The 22111-nt window shown below is 44.0% G+C and overlaps 1 protein-coding gene across 2 annotated transcripts; it reads left to right on the plus strand.

Moving 5' to 3' along the window:
- Positions 1–4112: 4112 nt before the first annotated feature.
- Positions 4113–7042, plus strand: vsnl1b (visinin-like 1b; the record flags this gene model as incomplete). 2 transcript variants are annotated; one of them, XM_084310248.1, is made up of 3 exons in its annotated part: positions 4113–4274; positions 5670–5885; positions 6726–7042. In XM_084310248.1, 3 exons carry the CDS (start codon positions 4113–4115, stop codon positions 6921–6923), a joined length of 576 nt encoding a protein of 191 aa, XP_084166374.1. In that variant the 3' UTR covers positions 6924–7042. The 2 variants fall into 2 exon arrangements, with proteins under 2 accessions (XP_084166374.1, XP_084166375.1); XM_084310249.1 differs by lacking the exon at positions 5670–5885.
- Positions 7043–22111: the final 15069 nt, after the last annotated feature.

Consider the following 22111-nt stretch of genomic DNA (forward strand, 5'->3'; position numbering starts at 1 on the left):
TAATGTGGGGTCCGACAGCATAATGTGACTAGTTTGCAGGTATGTAATGTGGGGTCCGACAGCATAATGTGACTAGTTTGCAGGTATGTAATGTGGGGTCCGACAGCATAATGTGACTGGTTTGCAGGTATGTAATGTGGGGTCTGACAGCATAATGTGGCTAGTTTGCAGGTATGTAATGTGGGGTCTGACAGCATAATGTGACTGGTTTGCAGGTATGTAATGTGAGAACCACTGCCCTAATGGATACACATTTAAGTCAGGGATGGTGTCATCTGAGAGACTGTCTGTGTGTGACTTAATCGGGTTTAGTTTAACACAGAATAAATGGTATATTGCCTATACTGTTCGGATGGAGTGGTGTTTGTACTGTAGTAAGAATGAAATCAACATGAATATGATATCAAGGAAATATGTGAAACCTATAAATATTGTTTTTATTAAACAATGCGCTTGGTAGTAAACGAAAAAGGCTTCTTTTCTTTCAAGGCCAGGGATCAGCTGGGACCCCCTGCAGGATCCCAGGACCCAAACAGCCTCTCAAAAAGAAATTGGACACAAAAAAGTATCTGAATTGATCCATATAAAATAAAACATAATGGCCATTGGATTTGGGGGCCAGTTGTGATCGGACACTCCTTTTATAGTGTATATATAGGGGCTTACGATTTCACATAGAGGATGATAATATTAAGTTTAAGTTTTGTTTTATTTGTCGCATATAATGTACATTACAGTGAAATGCTTGGTTCCATCAGGGGACCCTGGTGGAAACAGGGGGACCCTGATGGAAACAAGACAAACGTCTTTCTCAGGTCTGCATCCCCTTAACAATTGTATGTATTGAGCTGTACTGTATTGTACCCATTCTGCAATCTGTTAAATAAAGTTTTCATTCATTCATTCATTCATTCTGTATATGAGCCCCCTGAGATTGTGTTTCATACAGTAACATTTTTCAAGAATAAAAGGCCAAAAACTATACAAAATATACAAAACTAAAGTGCAAAGTGAAGTACAAAATCTAAAAAGAAATAAAGTACAAATGCAAGCTTTTTAGAATGCAAGAATGAGGTATAGGAATGTGGTGCAAATCCTTTTGTAATAAATAGATTAAAATATATATGGTGTGGTCGTGTTGACTGTTGAGAGAGTGTTTCGCGAAGAAGAGAAGGATAATAACATATCAGACGATAGATATTACAGTAGGCTGCGCCTATAATAACCCGAGCAGGCGTGTGAGAGAGAGCGAGCGACAGTGAACTTCTCCTGATCAGTGTGATGCACACGACTGAGTGACTGTAGAGTCGCAGAGCCTTCCTCCCAGAGACAGGCGTGGGATCGGTCCCTGCTGCGGTGGATCATCTGGAATAATAACGTCGGGGAGCCAGAGAGAAGGGGGAAAAGAAAATCCAGAAATCATTCTTGCATTTTCAAGAAAAGGCGAATATTGTTGGGGAGAAGAAGAAAATCCCATTTGTTGGGTAAACGCATTTTCGTCGGAGGGGGGTTTCCACACTTCGTATAGCCGCCGGTGGTGCTGAGATTTATTAGAGCAATATATAGAAATCACCAAATTTGTAAAGGTAAGAAGAAGTCATTGCCTGCAGATGACGTTTTTGTCAGCGGTGGAATGTGTGGAATTGTGAATGCATTTGGGCGAATGGATGGTTCACGACGGTGCACAGTGTTGTATGATGACAGGTTTTTTAAAGATGTTTTCCTCTATTTGGATGAATGGGGTGTTGGGTGTTGGGGGGTGGGGGGGCAGAGGGGTGCGATCAGGGAGAGGTTCTGCCACCTGCGCTGCTGTGCGCATCCCTTAGAATAAAATGAAGGCATTACGTTGTTTCCCCCCTGAAGAGAACCAGAAAATCCAGGAGAGAATTATTAACAAAAATGTCAGTACAATTAGCCTTTTTTTAAATAATTGTCTCCTACGCCAGTCATGTTTTTTTTTTTTTTTTTGCGATGGCGTCGAGACTATAGCCGACTTGTTTAATAATCAGGCCTTATTGCTGGTTATCACATTTGGACGTGTTTTTCCAACACGATGCGCCTCAGAAAGATGTGTCGTTTGAAAGTGGACGCTCGGCTCTGTAATCTCAGGCACAATATCTCAGACTGCGTCGTTTCCATCGGAATGCAGTGGCGTCCTGGTTCCGATAGTAGCGGGTTATCAGATATGTAATTGCTTATAGCAGTGGAATTAAATGATGGGTATCTCTTTTTTTGTATGCTTTATCTGGATTAGACGTCATTAACGAATGCGGCCGTTGTGTCAATAGATTCCCACTAAAGACACCAAATAGCCCCCACACGAGATGATGATGAGCCTTATTAATTGTGTAACAAACCAAATATTCGACCAGATCTTGTCTGATGAAACATTTTCGTTTTGTCATCAGCTCCCTTCAAAGATGCTGGTCCTCCTCAAGGTCATTCGGTTTAGTTTATTGTAAAGATTAAAGGCTCGATTGCGTTTCATCATCTCCAGTTGGCAGTTTCCCTTTCAGACATTATTCAAAAATCGATGTAATTTAAGAACCATAAAATGTGTACTTTGCACTGTTTCTGGCTGCATGACACATTTGTGCTGTTTGCTGTTGAAGGCCTATTACACCAATGCAGTCTCTCTGCTTGGACACAGTCTGCTCTGCTCGCTGCTGCAAAGAGATGTGGACCATTTTTGGCTCAGTTGGTGGACATATAGCAATGGGGTTCAAACACGATTCTCCTGCTTTACTGCATAATGTATATATGTAACTGAATGATGCAGGGCTTCATTTAATACATTATGCAGAATGGAGGCGTTTTGGGGCTTTGTTTAATACATCATGTTGAACTGAATCATTCAGGGCTTCATTTAATACATCATGCAGAACTGAAGTGTTCAGGGCTTCATTTAATACATCATGCAGAATGGAGGCTGGGGCTTCATTTGATATCATGCAGAACTGAAGCAGGGGCTTCATTTAATACATCAGGTTGAACTGAAGCATTCAGGGGCTTCATTTAACACATCATGCAGAACTGAAGCATTCAGGGCTTCATTTAATACATCAGGTTGAACTGAATCATTCACAGGGCTTCATTTAATACATCATGCAGAACTGAAGCTTCTGTCTCATTTGCTACATCATGTATCAAGAATTCTTCAGTGATGTATTATTCATCCAGGTTTTTTTTCCTTAGTCTATTTCGGTGTGGTCGCTAACATATACAATGTGAATAAAATACAACAACTAATCCATACGGATTGGTCTGTGGAATCACTAAACTATTAACCAGGAATTAGCCAATTCACGTGATTGATGTATTACTTAGTCGTTAGGCCAAAGTGAACGGCGGATCAATTATGCAGGAAACAGCCTTTATATATAGCCACCAATCCGGGAGCTCTGTGTTCCCTGGGCGGAAAGTGTTCTCCTAGCCGGAGGTTCACGATTTTGAAATCTTCCAACAAGCATTAAAACTCATTGAGCGCCAAAAACGAGATATCTCGTTTCTGAAAGCCAACCGGCTTAACCCTTTGACTACCACACTACAGAAGGTTAACCCTTTACTATCACACTACAGACGGTTAACCGTCTGTAGTGTGATAGTAAAGGGTTAACCTTCTGTAGTGTGGTAGTGAAAGGGTTAACCCTTTGTCGCGTGGCGGTGAAAGGGTTAAGAGCCACTCTTATACAAACTATAGCCGAGCCTTGTTGTCATTGCCAGGTGATGGGAACGACGGCGTGGTGGGAGTGATGGAAACGCGATAGCAGCACTGATCGAACGTTTGATGAAGCCGTTCTGCTGACAGATATACCCCGGACTCTGTGTGTGTGTGTAGTGTGTACATGTAGTAGTAGTAGAGACTGCTGCAGACTCGATTCGGGGGTAACAGATACAGCACGCAACATTTGGTGCTTGTCGAAAAACCCACACGTGTTACTGCGCCGGCGTTCGGGGGGGGGGGGGTGAAAATTAAAAGGTGTGGTTCTCTCTCTCCTCCTCGTCACGGCGACGGGGATCTTCATGCTGCCATCTTGCTGCACGGCATAGATGAGATACCGCTTCTTGCGGATGCATTATTCACACTGTGCTTTTGCACCACGACAGGAACCATGGGGAAACAGAACAGCAAGCTCACTCCCGAGGTGATGGAGGATCTGGTGAGGAACACGGAGTTTAATGAACACGAGCTCAAGCAGTGGTACAAAGGCTTCCTGAAGGACTGTCCCAGTGGGAGGCTGAATCTGGACGAGTTTCAGCAGCTTTACGTCAAGGTGTGTGAACCTTCTCTCTCTACCGTCTCCCCTCGCGCCCTCCGCGTCTCTCACAGGTTTCTCTGTGGGCTGAGTGATACGCTGAGGTTTAACTCTTTCAGGTGTACGCTTTTTTTGGAACGTTTTCCTGGAATTCTATCTCGGAATACTGCCATTATAGGCTATACCGTCTTTATGTCGCTGTACATATTAATATTACAACTCTGTACACATACATCTGAGTGGTACTTGTGCATTACATAATAACTAACTCAGCCGGTGGATCCGGTTAATATACAATTTGTTAACTCAGAATGAAAGTATCAAATGCAATCAGAGATAACATGGCTTGAATGGCTCTCACCCAAGTGACCAGCTGGGAAACCTGAAGAGAAGAGACCGATTCACATGAGGAGGGGACCTTGTTTTTACCCAGGAGAGGGAAGCGGGGAACCATAAAACTGGGGGGGGGGGGGGGTTGAGTAGAGGGAACTTCAGAGGGAGGAGACAAGATTCTGTTATCCTCCACACACTACTACACCCAATAGTATTAATTTATATATCACCTGTACATTGTATATTACTGTTGCACTTTACATTTACATTTGCACTCTGGTTGGATGCCAAACTTCTTTTTGTTGTACTGTACTTGTGCTGTATGATGACGATACATTTTTAATCTAATCTCATTTTAACTTTCAGTGGCCGGTAGTCATCGTTATACTGCGTGTCATCATTAGAATGTTCAACTCTCAAAATTCGGTCTCACAAGTGATATTCTACACCTCAAAGGGGTGAAACTGGGACATATGTATAAAATGTTAAATGGATCTGCCCCCAGATATTTATGCTCTCGCATTGTCCTGCGTGGCCAGGTCCATGGACAACAGTTACGGTCTGGACAGCTCTCAGTTTACGAGCCTAGAAAGGGTTCCTATTCACAGAATGGCTTTCTGTCTACAGCCTGCCGGCTGTGGAACTCTCTGCCCAGGGCCATCCAAAACTCCCCCACTATTGCTGTCTTCAAGAGGGGTGTGAAGCGACATCTGCAACAATAGGTTGCAGTGGGTGCTTGGCCACCACTCTTGAAGAACAGGAACATGACATGCTCTTTCAGAAAATTGTGTTGTCTATTTTATCTACTCGTTGTATCTATCTTATCTTCTTAACTCTTTCTTTGTGATTTATTGTATTCTTCTTGGGACCATGTTGGAAACAAGTCGACAGACTTTCACATGTTATCCTTGTACCCCTTGTTTTTATACGTTTGTATAAATTGTATGTACTAAATAAAAATCAAATCAAATCAAGATAAGATATTCGGGAAATCTGGGCATCATAGTGGCACGGGGGGGGGGGGGGTACAGGTTACATGGGCAGGGTAATCATCAGACGTCTATCTATCTGGCTCCACAGTTCTTCCCGTACGGCGACGCGTCAAAGTTTGCACAGCACGCATTCAGAACCTTCGACAAGAACAGCGACGGAACCATCGACTTCCGGGAGTTCATCTGCGCCCTGTCCATCACGTCCCGCGGCAGCTTTGAGCAGAAGCTCAACTGGGCCTTCAACATGTACGACCTGGACGGCGACGGTAAAATCACCAGGGTGGAGATGCTGGAGATTATCGAGGTAAGGGGGGGGGGGGATTATTTATCGGATCGATACTCTCATGACGCACCCTCTTCAGCTTCAGTCATCAGTCTCTAGTGGCCCTTTGGTGACAATGCGGAACACAACAACAAAAAACCTGCGGCTTTGTTGAACTGTATAAATATAAACCACACAGGCTTTTCCTTGAGAACATCATGCTATATCCGCTACATGCCATATGGTCAATGGAATGCTTTTATCCAAAGCGCCTTACAGTACCGCAGAGTGCACAGGTTTTTTAGCATGGGTGACCCAAATTGGAATCAAACTCAGTGACTGGTGTCACAAAGTCAGTGCTGTGCTGCTAATCTCACATTGTGCTACACCGGTGGTTTTCAACCGTTTTTTGAAAACCACCAGTGGTTCCCATTTCATAAGATTTGGGTAAGATAAGATGAGATGAGATGAGATATAAAATATTCCTTTATTGATTCCCTCTGGGGGAAAATTGTATTCCGTCATTGTGCCTATAACCTCTAGTGATTGAAATAGTGACATTAACCCGTTCACTACCACACTACCAAAGGGTTAACCCTTTTACTGCGACAATACGGAAGGTTAATAACCCTTTCACTGCCACACGACAAAGGGACAACCCTTTCACTACCACACGACAGAAGGTTAACCCTTTCACTATACCACGCACACTACAGATGGGTATAACCTTCTGTAGTGTGGTAGTGAAAGGGTTAAACAATTTCTCCTTTCTCTGGGGACCCCCTGGCTGGCCCTCAAAGAGGGGGGGGGGGGGTTGAAGAACCACTAAAATGACGACTAACTACCTCCCACTAATTCCCTCGTCCCTCTGTCTGCACGCAGGCTATCTACAAAATGGTGGGCACGGTGATCATGATGAAGATGAACGAGGACGGCCTGACACCGGAGCAGCGGGTGGACCGGATCTTCAGCAAGATGGACAAGAACAACGACGACCAGATCTCGTTGGACGAGTTCAAGGAGGCGGCCAAGAGCGACCCGTCCATTGTGCTCCTGCTGCAGTGTGACATGCAGAAGTGAAGCGCGCTCCGCTCGGCCGCCATCGCCGCGCGCCCCCCCCCCCACCCCACCCCCCCCACTTCCCACCTGTACACACACACACTCTCTGGACAGCAGCAGCACACACACACGTTTTAAATGTCTCGTTAACTTCTCTTCCACAGGGGAAAAGGGAGAAGAAGAAAAAAACATGCTTGGACTATTTTTCAATGGACTCGCTTCTTGTGGTCGTATGCATGAGAATGTCAACTGCTGAATAATTTTGAATATAGCTCTCTACAGAATATTATCATACATTTATATTTCAGAACCTGCCAATTGTGAGTTGTGCACAGTAATCCCCATTCCATTCTCATTGAACCTTAGCTTGTATATCAGTGGAGCACTGCATTAAAAATGATTATATGTTCCTGCAGTATTTAGAATCCATGTTCACTGCTGCAGCAACTGTATGCTTTACATAATATTAACAAACACTAACTCCTATGATAATTGTAACATGTCTCTACTATCCAGACTCCCTTGAGCTCTTGGGGAGAATAGAGAAGCTCCCGTTTGTTCCAGATGTTTTCCACACGATAGAACCAGAGACGTGGGTTCTTTGCATGCATATGTTATGTGTCGAAACTATAATCTCTTTACCTTTTGCATCCTTAGGTGGGTATCGAAGAGTAGCCCTCCAAAAAAATCGTCTAGTAGGCCTATTGTTGCATGGGATTGTACAGTACGTGGCTCATCTGTTAGCTCGCCTGACACGGGAGCATGCTTCCCCCTCTGTAGCCGGAAACGTCAGATCCATGGAGAGGACACGAGCTGGCTAGCTAGCTAGCTACAGTACAGCTAGCTAGCTAGCCAGCCTGCGTTATACGTTCCATGGGTGTGACGCGTCGGGCTAGCTTTCCCTCATTGATAATGTGTACGTGTGCCACTGAGTTTATTCTTTTGTGTTTTTTGAAGGACAGCCTTTTTGGGATGTGATTGTAGGCTGATTTCTGACGAGGATGCTTTGTATAAACGTTGAATTGAGTTTCGGTTCAGCGCTATCTGGGGAGAGTAGGAGTCTACTTATGACGATGCACCGACGTACTAAAGATTTACTCTACTGTTTGCCGTTGAAATTAGTCGGCTAAAATTACCGCCACCGGCCCAGTACTCACTCGTGCATAATACATGCTGGATGCATTACCCCCCATAATAATACAGAGTTGGTTGGATTTCTTTTTAACTGCCAATATGATTTTGAGGAAACTCACAGTACATATCAATATGTTTACAGATATGACGCACTGCAAAAGAAGAACAATCGAGGCCTCCAACCTTGATTGCTTGTTGGAGCTCATTCACCTTGTGAGGGTGACTGTTTTTTTTTTTTTTTTTTGATGCAACAAAAGGAAAAGCCTTACATATGTTTACTGGACACACTGCATTCCTACGTACAAAATATTTTGTAAAGAAAAAACTTTTTATTGAAGGTCTAATCTTCTGCGCTATTCAGTTTTTCAACCATCATTAATGATGCGGAATCAAAAACGCTCGGTACAGCTTCAGAAAACAACTCGGTGTAAGATGAGACCTGGGTTAACAAGATAAAACTATAATGAAAATGAGGTTTTCATTTTGACAGTTTCGATTTCCCATTCCTAGGCTATGCAAGCATGGACTGTGTGTCTGCTTGTAGTCCACTCATGGTAGTGGAAGTTGCACAGCGTTTCACTGTTCTGTGTACAACATAATGGGGGGGGGGGTCGTATTAAGAATGGCTGCCCCCATGTTTGAACAGATATGTGGGTATTTGGTTTGAACCCATTCAAAATTGTCCCATCTATCCCACAATGCAAAGCGTCTAGCAGCCTCTTTGGCCAACATTTGCCACCAAACATTAGAGCTGCCGTCAGCTAGCGTTAGCGTTTGGTCATATTAGCTCAAATGAGCTCATATTAGCTTGGTTAGCTAATGTTAGCGCTAACACTAACTAACAGCAAAAGAGGATGCATTAAATGCTTTGCATTGTGGGGTAGATTAGGATGATTGAGTGACATCGTTAATGGGTGCAGCCATCCTTGATACAGTCCCCCATTGAGACCAAACCCCACATTGTTGATGTTATTATTTCTACAATCTAATCCAATCTCCATGTCAAAATCTGTCTGGTAAATGTTTATATCGAATATGAAAAATCTGAAAACAATTAAGTGACTGTGTTTCTTTTATACATGTGGCATGTGTTGCACCCAAAATACTTATGTAGTGATTAAAATCAATAAACATCAATGGGCTTTTTCCCCCCAAAAGACATGCTCTAATTAGTGCAATTAATGTCATTTATCAATGTCTCTCTGCAGTTTATTTGTACCACGAAGAGAAAGATTATAGACTGCAGAGAGATGGATACTTCTGTGATCGGTGTGTGTATGTGTATCTACGATATGGTTTGGTAGCCAATGTATTGTATAAAAAGAAAAGCACTTAGGTCAGTCTTGATTTGTAATGGCTTTATTGTGACAAGAACTGGAACGACTGCGGTCACAGTGTCTGAAGCGGTGTTGTCTGTTGTAAAATATTAATACTGTGAGGCTGTGTAAAACACTGGTTTACAAAGTAGCTCTACTTTGTTGTAAACTAATTACTGAGGTAACAACCGAATGATTGCGAAGCAATTTGGCAAATTAATCATGAAATGTTCATTACACGATTTCCTAGGCCTACGTGTGTTGTAATGTGATTTTTCTATTTGCGTTACTCGTGCAGTATAGTGACAACAGATATTGCAATTAAAAACAGTTTAACACTGTGAAAACACACAAAGCAATGGTACAAATGACAGCAACTCTAAAATTAACAATTAAAACGGGCGGCTAGGTGGTGTAGTGGGCAAGGCACTCGCCACCAGTGTGGAGACGCTAGGATTCGCGTGTTCGAATCCAGCTCTCCACATTGTTTTCAGTTTAGCTGGTCGTCCGCAGTAATACACATTGACCGTATTACGGGGAGGGAAACTGAAGGGTGGGGATCGGGCGTTGTGAACAAGCGACTCCTACAAGTCGGTTGGTGCGCCTGCGCAGTAGAATCAGGAAGTGTCGGGGGCAGCGTGAGCCTCCCACGCGTTACTCCTCGACACTGAGAGATCGAGCTGCGCAGGTGAAAAGATGCGACTGCTGTTACCTCAAGTACCGGAGGGGACTTGTGCTATGTATGACTTAGTCCACATTGCAGCCGGCTTGTGGGAGGCAAGAAACAGCGTTCGTGACAGGGGAGGGTTGAATTGGATGATACGAAATTGGGATGGGAGAAAAATATAGAAAAATGGGAGAAAAAGTAGATCAAAAAAAAAATTTAACAATTCAAACAAAACAGAAAACAACTCCAGTTGAACACGAATTGCATATCCATCACAATCAAACTAAAGCAACAAAAGGCACATTTTCATCTACAATATTACTGTAGAAATGCACATGGTTGCAACAACACACTAATAAACGGCCATACGTTCCAGCAAAGTTATCTTGCATTATTAAGTATAACCGTGCCAAATTATAACATGATAAAAGCTACTCGTGTTTGAGAAGATTTTAATGGATGTAACATTTTAGCCATAGCCGTCATTATGGATGTCGGGCAATGACAAGGTTTCTACTGCATACAGAAGCTAAAGGTGGCAGTATACTGAAAATGAAGAAACGGTCGAATACGTTGCCGCCGCCAATATACCCTATGCAGCTTCACACCTGTCGTAGACGCATTGGGAGCCGGCGGCGGTGACGACGGTGAGAATCCAACTAGGTTGGCTAGCGAGCAGCCGGAGACAATGTGGAGCTTCGTATTTTCTCAGCAAATGGGTGGATTTGTTCTTATGATGAACCTGCCGACGTTCGTTTTCGTGGTCAGTTTACCACGACCGTCGGTTGTGTGATATAGTAAAGGGTTGACCTTCTGTCGTGTGGCAGTGAAAGGGTTTTAACCGGCTGTCGTGTGGCAGTGAAAGGGTTAACCTTCTGTGTGTTGTTGCAGTGAAAGGGTTAACCGTTTTTGGTAGTGCGGCGGTGAAAGGGTTAAGTGTGTGCGACTCGACTCCTTCCTCTACCTCTCCTGCCATCAGCTAAGCTATACTCTTTGGCCTTCATCCCTGTTCTGAAGGCTATATCTTTCTTAGTATGAGCTATACTCTTTGGCCTTCATCCCTGTTCTGAAGGCTATCTTTCTTAGTATGAGCTAAACTCTTTGACCTTCATCCCTGTTCTGAAGGCTATCTTTCTTAGTATGAGCTAAACTCTTTGGTCTTCATCCCTGTTCTGAAGGCTATCTTTCTTAGTATGAGCTAAACTCTTTGGTCTTCATCCCTGTTCTGAAGGCTATCTTTCTTAGTATGAGCTAAACTCTTTGGTCTTCATCCCTGTTCTGAAGGCTATCTTTCTTAGTATGAGCTAAACTCTTTGGTCTTCATCCCTGTTCTGAAGGCTGTTTTTCTGCGCCATACCCGAGATTTCTCGGGTTTCAAATCCAACCATTGAGCGCCGACGCCGAGATTTCTCGGGTTTAGATCCTTTTTTCTTTTTTTCGAAACACTCACACGGACCTGCCTGTGTCTCCCTGGCACCGCTGCCTACGTTATAATTGCAATGACGATCGAATCCCGACAGGTGGCAGTACTGAGGTCTACCTTTTGAACTGGGTCTCTAAGGTGTCTTCCAGTACTGAGGTACCTCCGGCTGCAGGAATCCCTTCTCCCTCAAAGGGAATCAGCAATATGTCGGAGATTTGCTCGCCTGAAACCTATTATTTCCCATATTATAGCCAGACCCAATGCACACGAGTAATGGCGATCGCGATGGGATTACATGGATTATTCATTTTGGAGTACCATCTGACTAAGGTAAGGTCTATTTTAGGTCTATTTTACCGAACCTAAAACATGCTTTTTTTTATCCTCTTTTTCTCCGCTAGATTATCTATTTTTCTCCCCATCCCAATTTAGTCGTTATGCCAATTCCCCCCCTTCCCCTACCTGGTTGTTGTGCGCATGTTCCTCCTACTGGTCGGTACAAGGGAACCCTTGTTCCTCCGACACATGTGGAGACAGCCAGTGGCTCTCTTTTCACCTGGCAGCGAGGACTCTCATTGGTGAAGCGTAACGCGTGGGAGGTCACGCTGCCTTCACCATTTCCTGCCTTTCGCTGAGCAGGCGCCCAGACCTGACCTGTAGGCATCGCTGTCCACAACGCCAGATTACCACCCTCGACTTCCCTCCCGCTAACTCAGCCACACGAGTTAGTATGACAATCGGCCCAAGCCGCAAGGCAATGCTGACTCCTCCGGGAGTCGAGACCGCAGCCTCTTGCATTGGTGACGAGCGCAATCTCCGCTACGCCATCCGACCGCCCCTCTAAAACATGCTTTTGGTAACAATCGCATTTTCGTAAAACGACCTTTGTGAAGAAACATCTATATATGGTGTTGATTTGGAAATAATATAGGTTTCAGGCGAGCAACCCGAACGATTTGCGCATATGCATATAACACGTCATATCTCACAAACGAAAGTATGTAGAAACTAACTGGTTTGTCAATGTTGGACTATAAACAGTGCCTGTCAAATGAGCCATACTATTGTCTCCATAGCTATAATACAGAACAGACGATGGGTCCGCAAACATTGTGAAAATGGTCAATAACGCTGGCACCATTGAGTAAAGATGGGAAAACAGAGTGGCGCTCAATGAGGTAATATGAGCTAGACTCTTTGGTCGTCATCCCTGTTCTAAAGACTGCTCTCAGTATGAGCTAGACTATTTGGCCTTCATCCCTGTTCTGAAGGCTGTCTTTCTTAGTATGAGCTAGACTCAAAAATAGCTTTTTGAAATCCTCATGAAAGCTGATGGACAGGACTGGTATGTTGCACAAGTACAAGATTTACTTAGTGAGAAAGAGACATCCATTTTGGATTTACTTAGTGGGAAAGAGACATCCATTTTGGATTTTAAGAGGCAGAAGCGAAATCCACACATTCAGACATTATGGTGAAGCAGTGGCGTAAATGGCTGCATTTATATAACAGCTTTTATCCAAAGCAAAGTGCCAACCTGCTCATCAGGAGCAATTAGGGGTTAAGTGTCTTGCTCAAGCACACTTCGACACGCTGCCTGGGAGGTGTGGGAATCTATATTTCTTTGTCCCCTTTCCCTGTTACCCTTCGAGAGGCCCTTGTGTCCTCTCGCCAGGCCATCATTGTAGATAAGAATGTGTTCTTAATTCACCTGCCTGGTTAAATAAAGGTGAAAAAATATATACAAATAAAAAAGACCCTGCCCTTTTTGAATTATAAAAAAAAAATCTAATTTGGCACTAGATTACTGGCATCAGTTTCCCCGCTGAAGGAGTGCCCTAGAAAGACCATTTTAATCAAATATAATATATGATGTAATTGAACCAAAAATTTCCCACCAGAGAGGCACCTCCCTTTGTTCGGGAGGGCAGAGAGGTGTCCCGTGTCAAAATCAGCAAGTCCATGAGGGTTCTGGAGACTTTTTGAGCCCCCTACGCGGACTGTGGAGGACCAGGGGGGGGGAGGGTGGAGTTAGAAAGGAGGGGTGTCAGGTGAGAGAGACAAGAGGTGAATGGGAGGGGGGTTGGAACATGACTGGGAGATTGAGGGGGGGGGGGGGGGGGGAATCATTATTCCACAGGACTGTCACTCAGGCCAGGTCTGTAGCTTTGTGATAAATTATTTATTGACTTATTCATTCAACATATTGTTATTGTATATATATATATATAATCGTCACTCCTGAAGCTAAAAACAGGCCCGCCCATGTAATATGACTAATATGATATTCCTTATATTTTATTAACTTGTACCCTGCTATTTTATTTAGGCCTACATTTTTATATGCCCACGCGGAACCTGTGGATTTATTATGAATCATCCATATTTCATGCTTTTATGCGGCTTTCTGCACATGCAAAAACATGTCGTACAATAACACCTGAGGTTTTTGGGCTCCGCTGAAACTGTAACAGCTGATGTTCAGTCTGTCCGGGGGTGGGGGAGGGGGTGGGGGAGGGGGAGGGGGAGGGGGAGGGTTGCTCCAAATCTCCTGAAACCTTGCAGTGCACGTCTCCTACGCAGAGAGTTGGACGTTCAACATCTCTGCCAAGCTACTTATACTTGTATTATATTTCCTTAAAATATTAAATATTGTGTTAATTGTTCCCCCTACTGTATATGTTTAGCCTATTTTACTAATAATAACCGAAAAAGAGTTTGTGAAATGATTTAATCTCACTGTGTCTATGCAGCCATGATTATTCATTGTGTCCATGGAAACAACAATGAATGCAGCCATTATAGGTATATGCTTCCCTCCGCAGAAAAGACAGTCTGTTTAATTGTCTGAAAACGACATCACTGCATAACCTCGTACATATTCAGACGAGCGTATATTTGGTAATTTGTGATACTGTGTAATAGTGTGTGTACACATTGCAATTCAGAGTTATGACCGCATTTTCATGCAAACTAATTTGGTCACGGAGGTCAGAGATGGCTCCAGTAATAATAAGGCGCTCGGGGGCAGAGCTGTTTCGCAGGCTGTGTGGCGGCGTAGAGGCAGCTCTGCAGTCCATGAGGGCTCAGTCTGCTAATCTGTAGTCTGGACATTTTGGAGTCAGCCTATATTTTACAACGGACACCTATAGGGACCACACCCTGACGCCCATAGGCTGTAACCCTGCCTGAATCAAATATTGTTAAATGATTGTTTATATTGTATTGTGTGATGCCTGAATAAACTACTACTACTACTTGAATTGAATTGAATTGAAAACTTTATTAACAGATTGCAGAATGGGTACAGTACAGTACGGCTCAATACATACAATTGTTAAGGGGATGCAGACCAGAGAAAGACTTTCGTCTTGTTTACATCGGGGTCCCCCATTTTCAATTCATCATAACATATATGACATACATGACATACAGATAGACAGTACTGCTACATCTATACATTTATGACATACCAGACTTGCAAATACAGTACTGTTTGTGATATAAAAAGAGTCCATAAAATTGTGTATATACATTTGACGTAGAAAATGTACATTGGAGGAGGTTGGGTAGGTGGGGGAGGGGGGGGGGGACTGTACATTGGAGGTGGTTGGTGGGGTGGGGGGAGGGGTTGGGTAGGAGGGGTGGGTGGGGGACATACACTGTACAACTGTACAAACAAAACTGTACATTGGAATATTGACAAAACCATACTTGGTCATTTACTGTACATTGAGGGGGTTGTGTTAGGACATTTACAGGGGCCATCAGGGCCCAGGCCATCAGGCTGCTAAACGAACAATGAACACTACACAACAACAACCATCAAACGCACATAGCACACACATCCACACGCACACACTCACTTTAAACAAACACACTGTAGCACCCACTCCACACACTTTATAGCACACACTCACTTTAAACAAACACACTGTAGCACCCACTCCCCACACTTTATATTTATTGATGAAGGATTGCACTACAACTCGTACACCTTACTGTAAATTGTACCTAAATTGTACCTCATCCCATTTCTGCTTTGCACTATATAGTACTGTACATTAGTACACTCACTGCATAGTATTGTATATTATATGGTAACTCAGTTACGTCTATTCTGCATCGAACATTGTACATATGTCTATACTGAACACTGTGACCTCATTTTCTACTTCTAAATTACATGCTATACTATGTTATTTGATACTATCTTGTCTAGCACAGTCTCTGGAGCGTAACAGTAAGAAGCATTTTGTATGAAAGTATTCTGTACTTCTGTATGACAACTATTAAAGAAACTTGAAACAGTTTCGAATTGCAGTCTTCCGTAGGTGTTCTTTGAGACTACTACTACTACTACTACTACTACTACTACTACTACTACTACTACTACTACTACTACTACTACTACTACTACTACTACTACTACTACTACTACTACTACTACTACTACTACTACTACTACTACTACTGCTACTACTACTACTACTACTACTACTACTATGTAGTATGATCAGACAGACACCCCTACCTACCTAGTATTTTAAGGACCTTTTTTTCTCCCATCCCCCAATTTAGTCATTATGCCAATTCCCCCCTGGTCTGGACCCCCCCCCCCCCCTGCTGCCCTACTGTGGGTCTGGGGAGGGTGTAGCCTCCTCCAATGGAGACGCCGGCCTCTTCTTTTCATCTGACAGTGGGGAGCTTCACTGGGAGAGCGTGGCTCATGTGGAGGCTCACACCATCACGTCCAGATCCCCTCCCTGCTGAACAGGCTCCCCGACCGACCAGTGGGATTAGCTGTTGCAACAACGACCAGGACTCACACCCCCCACCGGCTTCCCCCCCCCCCCCCCCCCCCCCCTCCCCGTGAACACTGTGTTCGTAGGGACGACCGACCAAGCCGGAGGTACCGCTGACACTGGTAGACGGGTGCTTAGACCACCAGGGTTCCCACGGACAGTGCAAAATGAAATTCAAGGACTTTCAAGTACTTTTCCAAGCACTATTTTTCATTTTAAAATGGCATTTAAAACTGGATACAATTAACTTTTAAATGCTGTTTTTTTTTTAATTGGAAAAAAATCCGTATTCCAATATTTATGGCTTAAAACCAATTTCCGACAATTAGTTACACTTTAAATGAAAAAAAAATACATTTCTCGATTCAGAACAATTTTATCATGGACGAACAAAACTTTCAATGCGAATGGTTGATTTGAATTTGAAGGACTTTTTAAGCACCTTGTTAAAAGATTTGCTGTTTTTAAGGAATTCCAGGCCTTGACTTCATCCCAATTTCGCTGTGCCAATTCTCCCCCGTCTTGAACGTTGCTCGCATATGCCCCCCACTGGCCGGTTGTAGGGAGGATAGAAGCCTTGCATCACGTGTCCCCTCCGATACACGAGGAGGCAGCCTGTCACGTCTTTTCACCTGCCAGCGCGGACTCTCAGTGGCGAGGTGTAACGTGTGGGAGGCTCACACTACCCCCCGCCATTTCCTGTCTCTGCTGTGTAGGCGGACGTCCCCCAACCGGCCTGCAGGAGTCGCTGTCCACAACGTCCAGATTACCACCCTTCGACTTCCACCCGCTAACTCTGCCAATTGAGTTAGTATGACGGCCGGCCCAAGCCGGAGGCAACGCCGACAGCCGGATTCGAACCCGGTGTCTCTTGCGTTGGTGACGAGCGCAATGTCCGCTGCGCCTGAAGGAAATTATTTTTGTAATTACTGTGTGGCATATGACCTTAAAGCAAGGCTGCAGAGTAAGGCCTACGGGACAAATTAGGCCCACGGTCTTAATGACCCTCCAAAGGGCTAACGGATTACGTTTTAATTAATTACTCCAGGAGTGTCTATTTATTACAAGGCATATTAACAAACACCATGATGTTATAAGATTTTAAGAAGCTAATGGCTACTTGTAGCAATTCTGAAAACGGAATCAATGTAAATTTTATTTATTTTCTCTTTTTTTGGCCCCATGGCCCACGACTCAGATTTATGTTTCAGCTCTTGACCCTGCATTTCAAGAGAAACGTGGGCAGCCCTGACCCCGAGTCTCGCACAGAGCTTCGACCAGGACAAGCCCTTTGATAATCAAGCTTTCGCTCAGGGTTTTATATCGGAGTGTGAAATGACTCAAAGATGGAACCCTGGGTCTCTGCGGTGGTAGCCGAGTGCTTAGACCTCTTTACTACCCAGCCGTCTCCTCTTTCCCTTTTTTTTTGGTCCACTTTTTCTCCCATTTTCTATTATTCTCCCATCCCAATTTCGTATCATCCAATTCAACCCTCCCCTGTCACGAACGCTGTTTCTTGCCTCCCACAAGCCGGCTGCAATGTGGACTAAGTCATACATAGCACGAGTCCCCTCCGATACGCGAGGTAACAGCAGTCGCATCTTTTCACCTGCGCGGCGCAATCTTTCAGCGTCAGGAGTCTGTGCTATGGAGGGGCCCCGCCCCCGTCGCTTCCTGATTCTACTGCGCAGGCGCACCAACCGACCTGTAGGAGTCGCTGTCCACAACGCCCGATCCCCACCCATCAGTTTCCCACCCCCTAATACTGCCAATGTGTATTAGTACGGACGACCAGCTAAACTGAAAGCAATGTGGAGCGCTGGGCTCGAACAGGCGAACCCAGCGTCTCCAGTATTCGTGGTGAGCGCCTTGCCCACTGCACCACGTAGCCGCCCCCTCTTTCCTTAAGGACACAGGTGACAACAAGGCAGAGTGCTTAGACCTCTTCACTACCCAGCCACCTCCTCTTTCCTTAAGGACACAGGTGACAACAAGGCCGAGTGCTTAGACCTCTTCACTACCCAGCCGCCTCCTCTTTCCCTTAAGGACACAGGTGACAACAAGGCCGAGTGCTTAGACCTCTTCACTACCCAGCCGCATCCTCTTTCCTTAAGGACACAGGTGACAACAAGGCTGAGTGCTTAGACCTCTTCACTACCCAGCCGCCTCCTCTCTCCTTAAGGACACAGGTGACAACAAGGCCGAGTGCTTAGACCTCTTCACTACCCAGCCGCATCCTCTTTCCTTAAAGGGGAACTATCTTATAAATGGCCTTTTTGAGTGTTTAGCATTGTTTCCTAGCTATGTGAACTTATATTAATATGATCTATGTCTCAAAATTCTCATATTGGCGCATTCTTCCAATTCTCCTCTCACAATATTCACCCTCACTGAACTGAGTCGTTTGAAAATGTGCCTATATGTGATGTCATATAGTCACCGCTGCATGTTAATGTTCAGGGGGGCCGACGGTGCACAGTGGTTTAGGAGCCCAGGCTCAAAACAGCTCGAGATCTTGAGGTAGAAAAATGCTGTTTTTGAGGACTTGATTAGAAATACAAAACAATGAATAAAAAAAATATATATATTACAGAGGTGTTCCATAGACTCACAGGAATTGTGTAAAAGTGCCCAAATAGTGAAAGAAATAGTAAAATAGTTCCCCTTTAAGGACACAGGTCACACAACAAGGCTAGTGCAACACGCTTGAAAACACATAGCAGTAGTCGCCCCTCTGTGTAAACTCACTCCACAACCACCCTGAGCTGGATGATCACACCGTGTGGTTTAAGATAAGATAAGATATTCCTTTATCGATCCCCTTGGGAGGATTTGTGAATTGGGTCATGGCAGCATTATAATGGGTGCTCACTGCGGCTACTGGGTAGGGAAACCACCTCATTCGCTTGCTCTCAGAGCGTGGACTTTGATGTTACCTGGACATTGTGTGTGCAGCTCGTGTGCATGGAGTGAAGGAGGCAGCAATTACAATGTGGAATAATCTGGAGGTAGACAGTTGAAATCCGAGATAAGATAGTGGTGGTAGCTTGGACCTCTGGGAAGGGGGGGGGGGGGTTCTCAGTGGGTTATTCTTTTCTCTCCACTTATGTAAATCTGCATTGTATTTTAAAAATTATTGTTTGTTTTTTCGTTTTCGTTTTCATTTTTTTTAATGTAATCTCGCTGCAATAATAAAAAAAAAAATGCTGATCGCAAGCGCGACCATGCAGGATTACCATATAGATTGGGGGGGCGGGGGGGGGGGCGCCACGTAAATGCGCTTGCATTGTAATCGCAACAACCTAGGTTCGAATCCGGCCCGGGGACATGTGTTGCAGGTCCTCCCCATCTCTCTCTCTCTCTCCCAATTTCCATCTGGCCCGTCAATAGAAGCACTAAAAAATGCCCTAAGGGAGACTGTGTGATCTCCCACAGCGACCCACAGGGTGAGGCGGGCGGTGGAGGAGACTCCTCACGTCACTCACACCCACGTCCCCCGAGGCGTCACCTGGATACGTGCAGGGATTCTATCAGGAATCTGGAGCGCTACATCGTGAGATTACGCACAGAGCCGCGAGGTCCGGAGGCTTCACTTGGATACGGGATATATAGGAATATAGGAATTGGGAGGAATTTAGAGCAAAATCGTCATATTACTACACACAGCGTAATTACAAATTCATCTGGGCCTATAAATGAATGTAGAATAATAATGAACACGTCAAAATGATGAATGTCTTAATTAATGCCAATTAATTGATTTCCTAAAACTAAAAGGCTGTTGTTCCTGGTCAAATTCCCAATCATCAAGGCCACCTAATCATCCCTTCCCCTTAATTGGCTGATATCAATCCCTGTCTCCTGAGCCGTTCATTGTGTAGTGTGATGTGTGCCTGGTGCCAGTGTATGGTAGTCATTGAGCCTGCATAGCCAAAGGTTGGGTGCTACCAGTGGTGGTGAAGGAGGCAATTTCCACCCTACATTGTAAAGCGCTTTGAGTGTCTATAAAAGCACTATATAAATGCAATTAATTATTATTATTATTATTATTGTTGTAATGATAATGAGGATTCATACTGAGATTGAGTGTCTCATTAATGTGATCAAACGTTTTTATGTTATTAAAAATACATTATTCAAAGAGTGAGGAGACAATTTCAAGTACACAGTACAACCCTTTTTCTAGTCATATTTGGCAGGATTTCAGTCATTTACCTATGCATTATTTTGTATCAGTTCTGCCTGTCTGACATGATGTTGTCAAGGCGATCAATGAACCTCTTCAGATCTCTCACTTGGTTGGTTTTGTCTCTGTAGTTGGCTGAGCATATTCCCTAAGGACAGGACAAAACAGTTTCATGCCCAGAGCAACTCACATGCAGTAGAAGTCTGTCTGTGAATCCCATAATTGCAAGCAATCTACATACTGTATATATATATATATATCTGTAAAGTCAAAGTAATCCGTTAAGTAAAAGTCAAAATACCCTGATAGAATAGTACTCTAGCAAAAGCACAAAGAAAAGTGCAGTACTTGAGTATAGGCACTTAGTTACTTCCCATAGTGGTCAACCAATAATGGGGTTTTCAATGGTCGATACCGATATTGATATTTAGAGAGCAGATCAATATGTTCTGCATCTGATACAATTTGAATCTGAAGAAATTTCATTTCAATTTCAATTTTCAAGATTCATAAAAATTTATAAAAATCTATAAAAATTCATAAAAAGGTATACAAATTTCATAATAACAAATGAGACACAAGAAATGTGTTATTTTCTTTAGTCAAATAATTGTATCCGTTAACCGGCCATGTGGGCGCGGTTTCTTTAGACTTTGTGCTCGCGCCACCAACACAGCACAAGATCCAGTGATCGTGGCCAAAAACTGCATTAAGACCGGGTCTCGGATGCTTTCGGAGGGCGTGTGGTTTCTTGGCGGAGCAGGACGCTGCGCCGTACCTGACCACCTGCTCCTGGTCGCCGTGGCTCCTCTCCCACACGCTGATCCCGTCCTTCAGCCTGGTGATCTGGGTGTCGAGGCTCTTGGCGCTGCGCTCCACCTCCAGGCGCTCCGGGCTGATCTCTGCGGCCTTGTGTTCCTGTCACAGAACGGGAGACCTACTGCGGTTAAGACACCCCTCTCTTGTTCAAGAAAGAGTTTGCATTGTGCCGTAACACAGGAGCACCTATTGACCATATTCGAACAGGGTGGAAAGAAATCCCAACCTGAGCATGACCAGGGTATCTGCGGGTTTCAATTAAAGTTAAATTTAAGACTTTTTAAGACCTCTTTAATACCACTTAGAGCTAAATCTATTACCGATTTCATTAGCAAAAAAACAACTAAAAAACACACACGAACTGTCGTCGGCTCACGGTAGCCCCGCAAAAAACAACGACTTGAATACAAAAACATTTCATATATTTAATATTATTTCATCTCCCGACAGCGAGGCTGCCCCCCCGAAAAAATATCGAATACCTGTGTTACCATTATCTCATTCAGAAGAAGTTGACACAATTTATAGAATGTATAAGAATGAGTGTTTTTATCAAAGAGCAGTAATCTCCCACAGTAAAGACAGTGACACAGATTGGGTTCCCAGGGACAAAATATGGCCCTCAATAAAAAAAAAAGACAACAATCGAACTGTTAACCTGTTAATCTGTAGACTGTTTTCGCCTAAAGGTACATGCCTAAGTAAATGGACGATTGCTCCACTTCTGCAAGATCAATTTGCATGTTCTTGGTACATACAATTTCTCAGAAAATAACCTGAAGACACTGTAGTGTTGGATGGAAATAATCCTTACCTCCGACTCCTCTTCTTTTCGAGCACATTCTGTCTTCATAGCGTC

Source organism: Notolepis coatsorum (assembly GCF_963971535.1).
Source record: "Notolepis coatsorum genome assembly, chromosome: 3".
NCBI lineage: Eukaryota > Metazoa > Chordata > Actinopteri > Aulopiformes > Paralepididae > Notolepis > Notolepis coatsorum.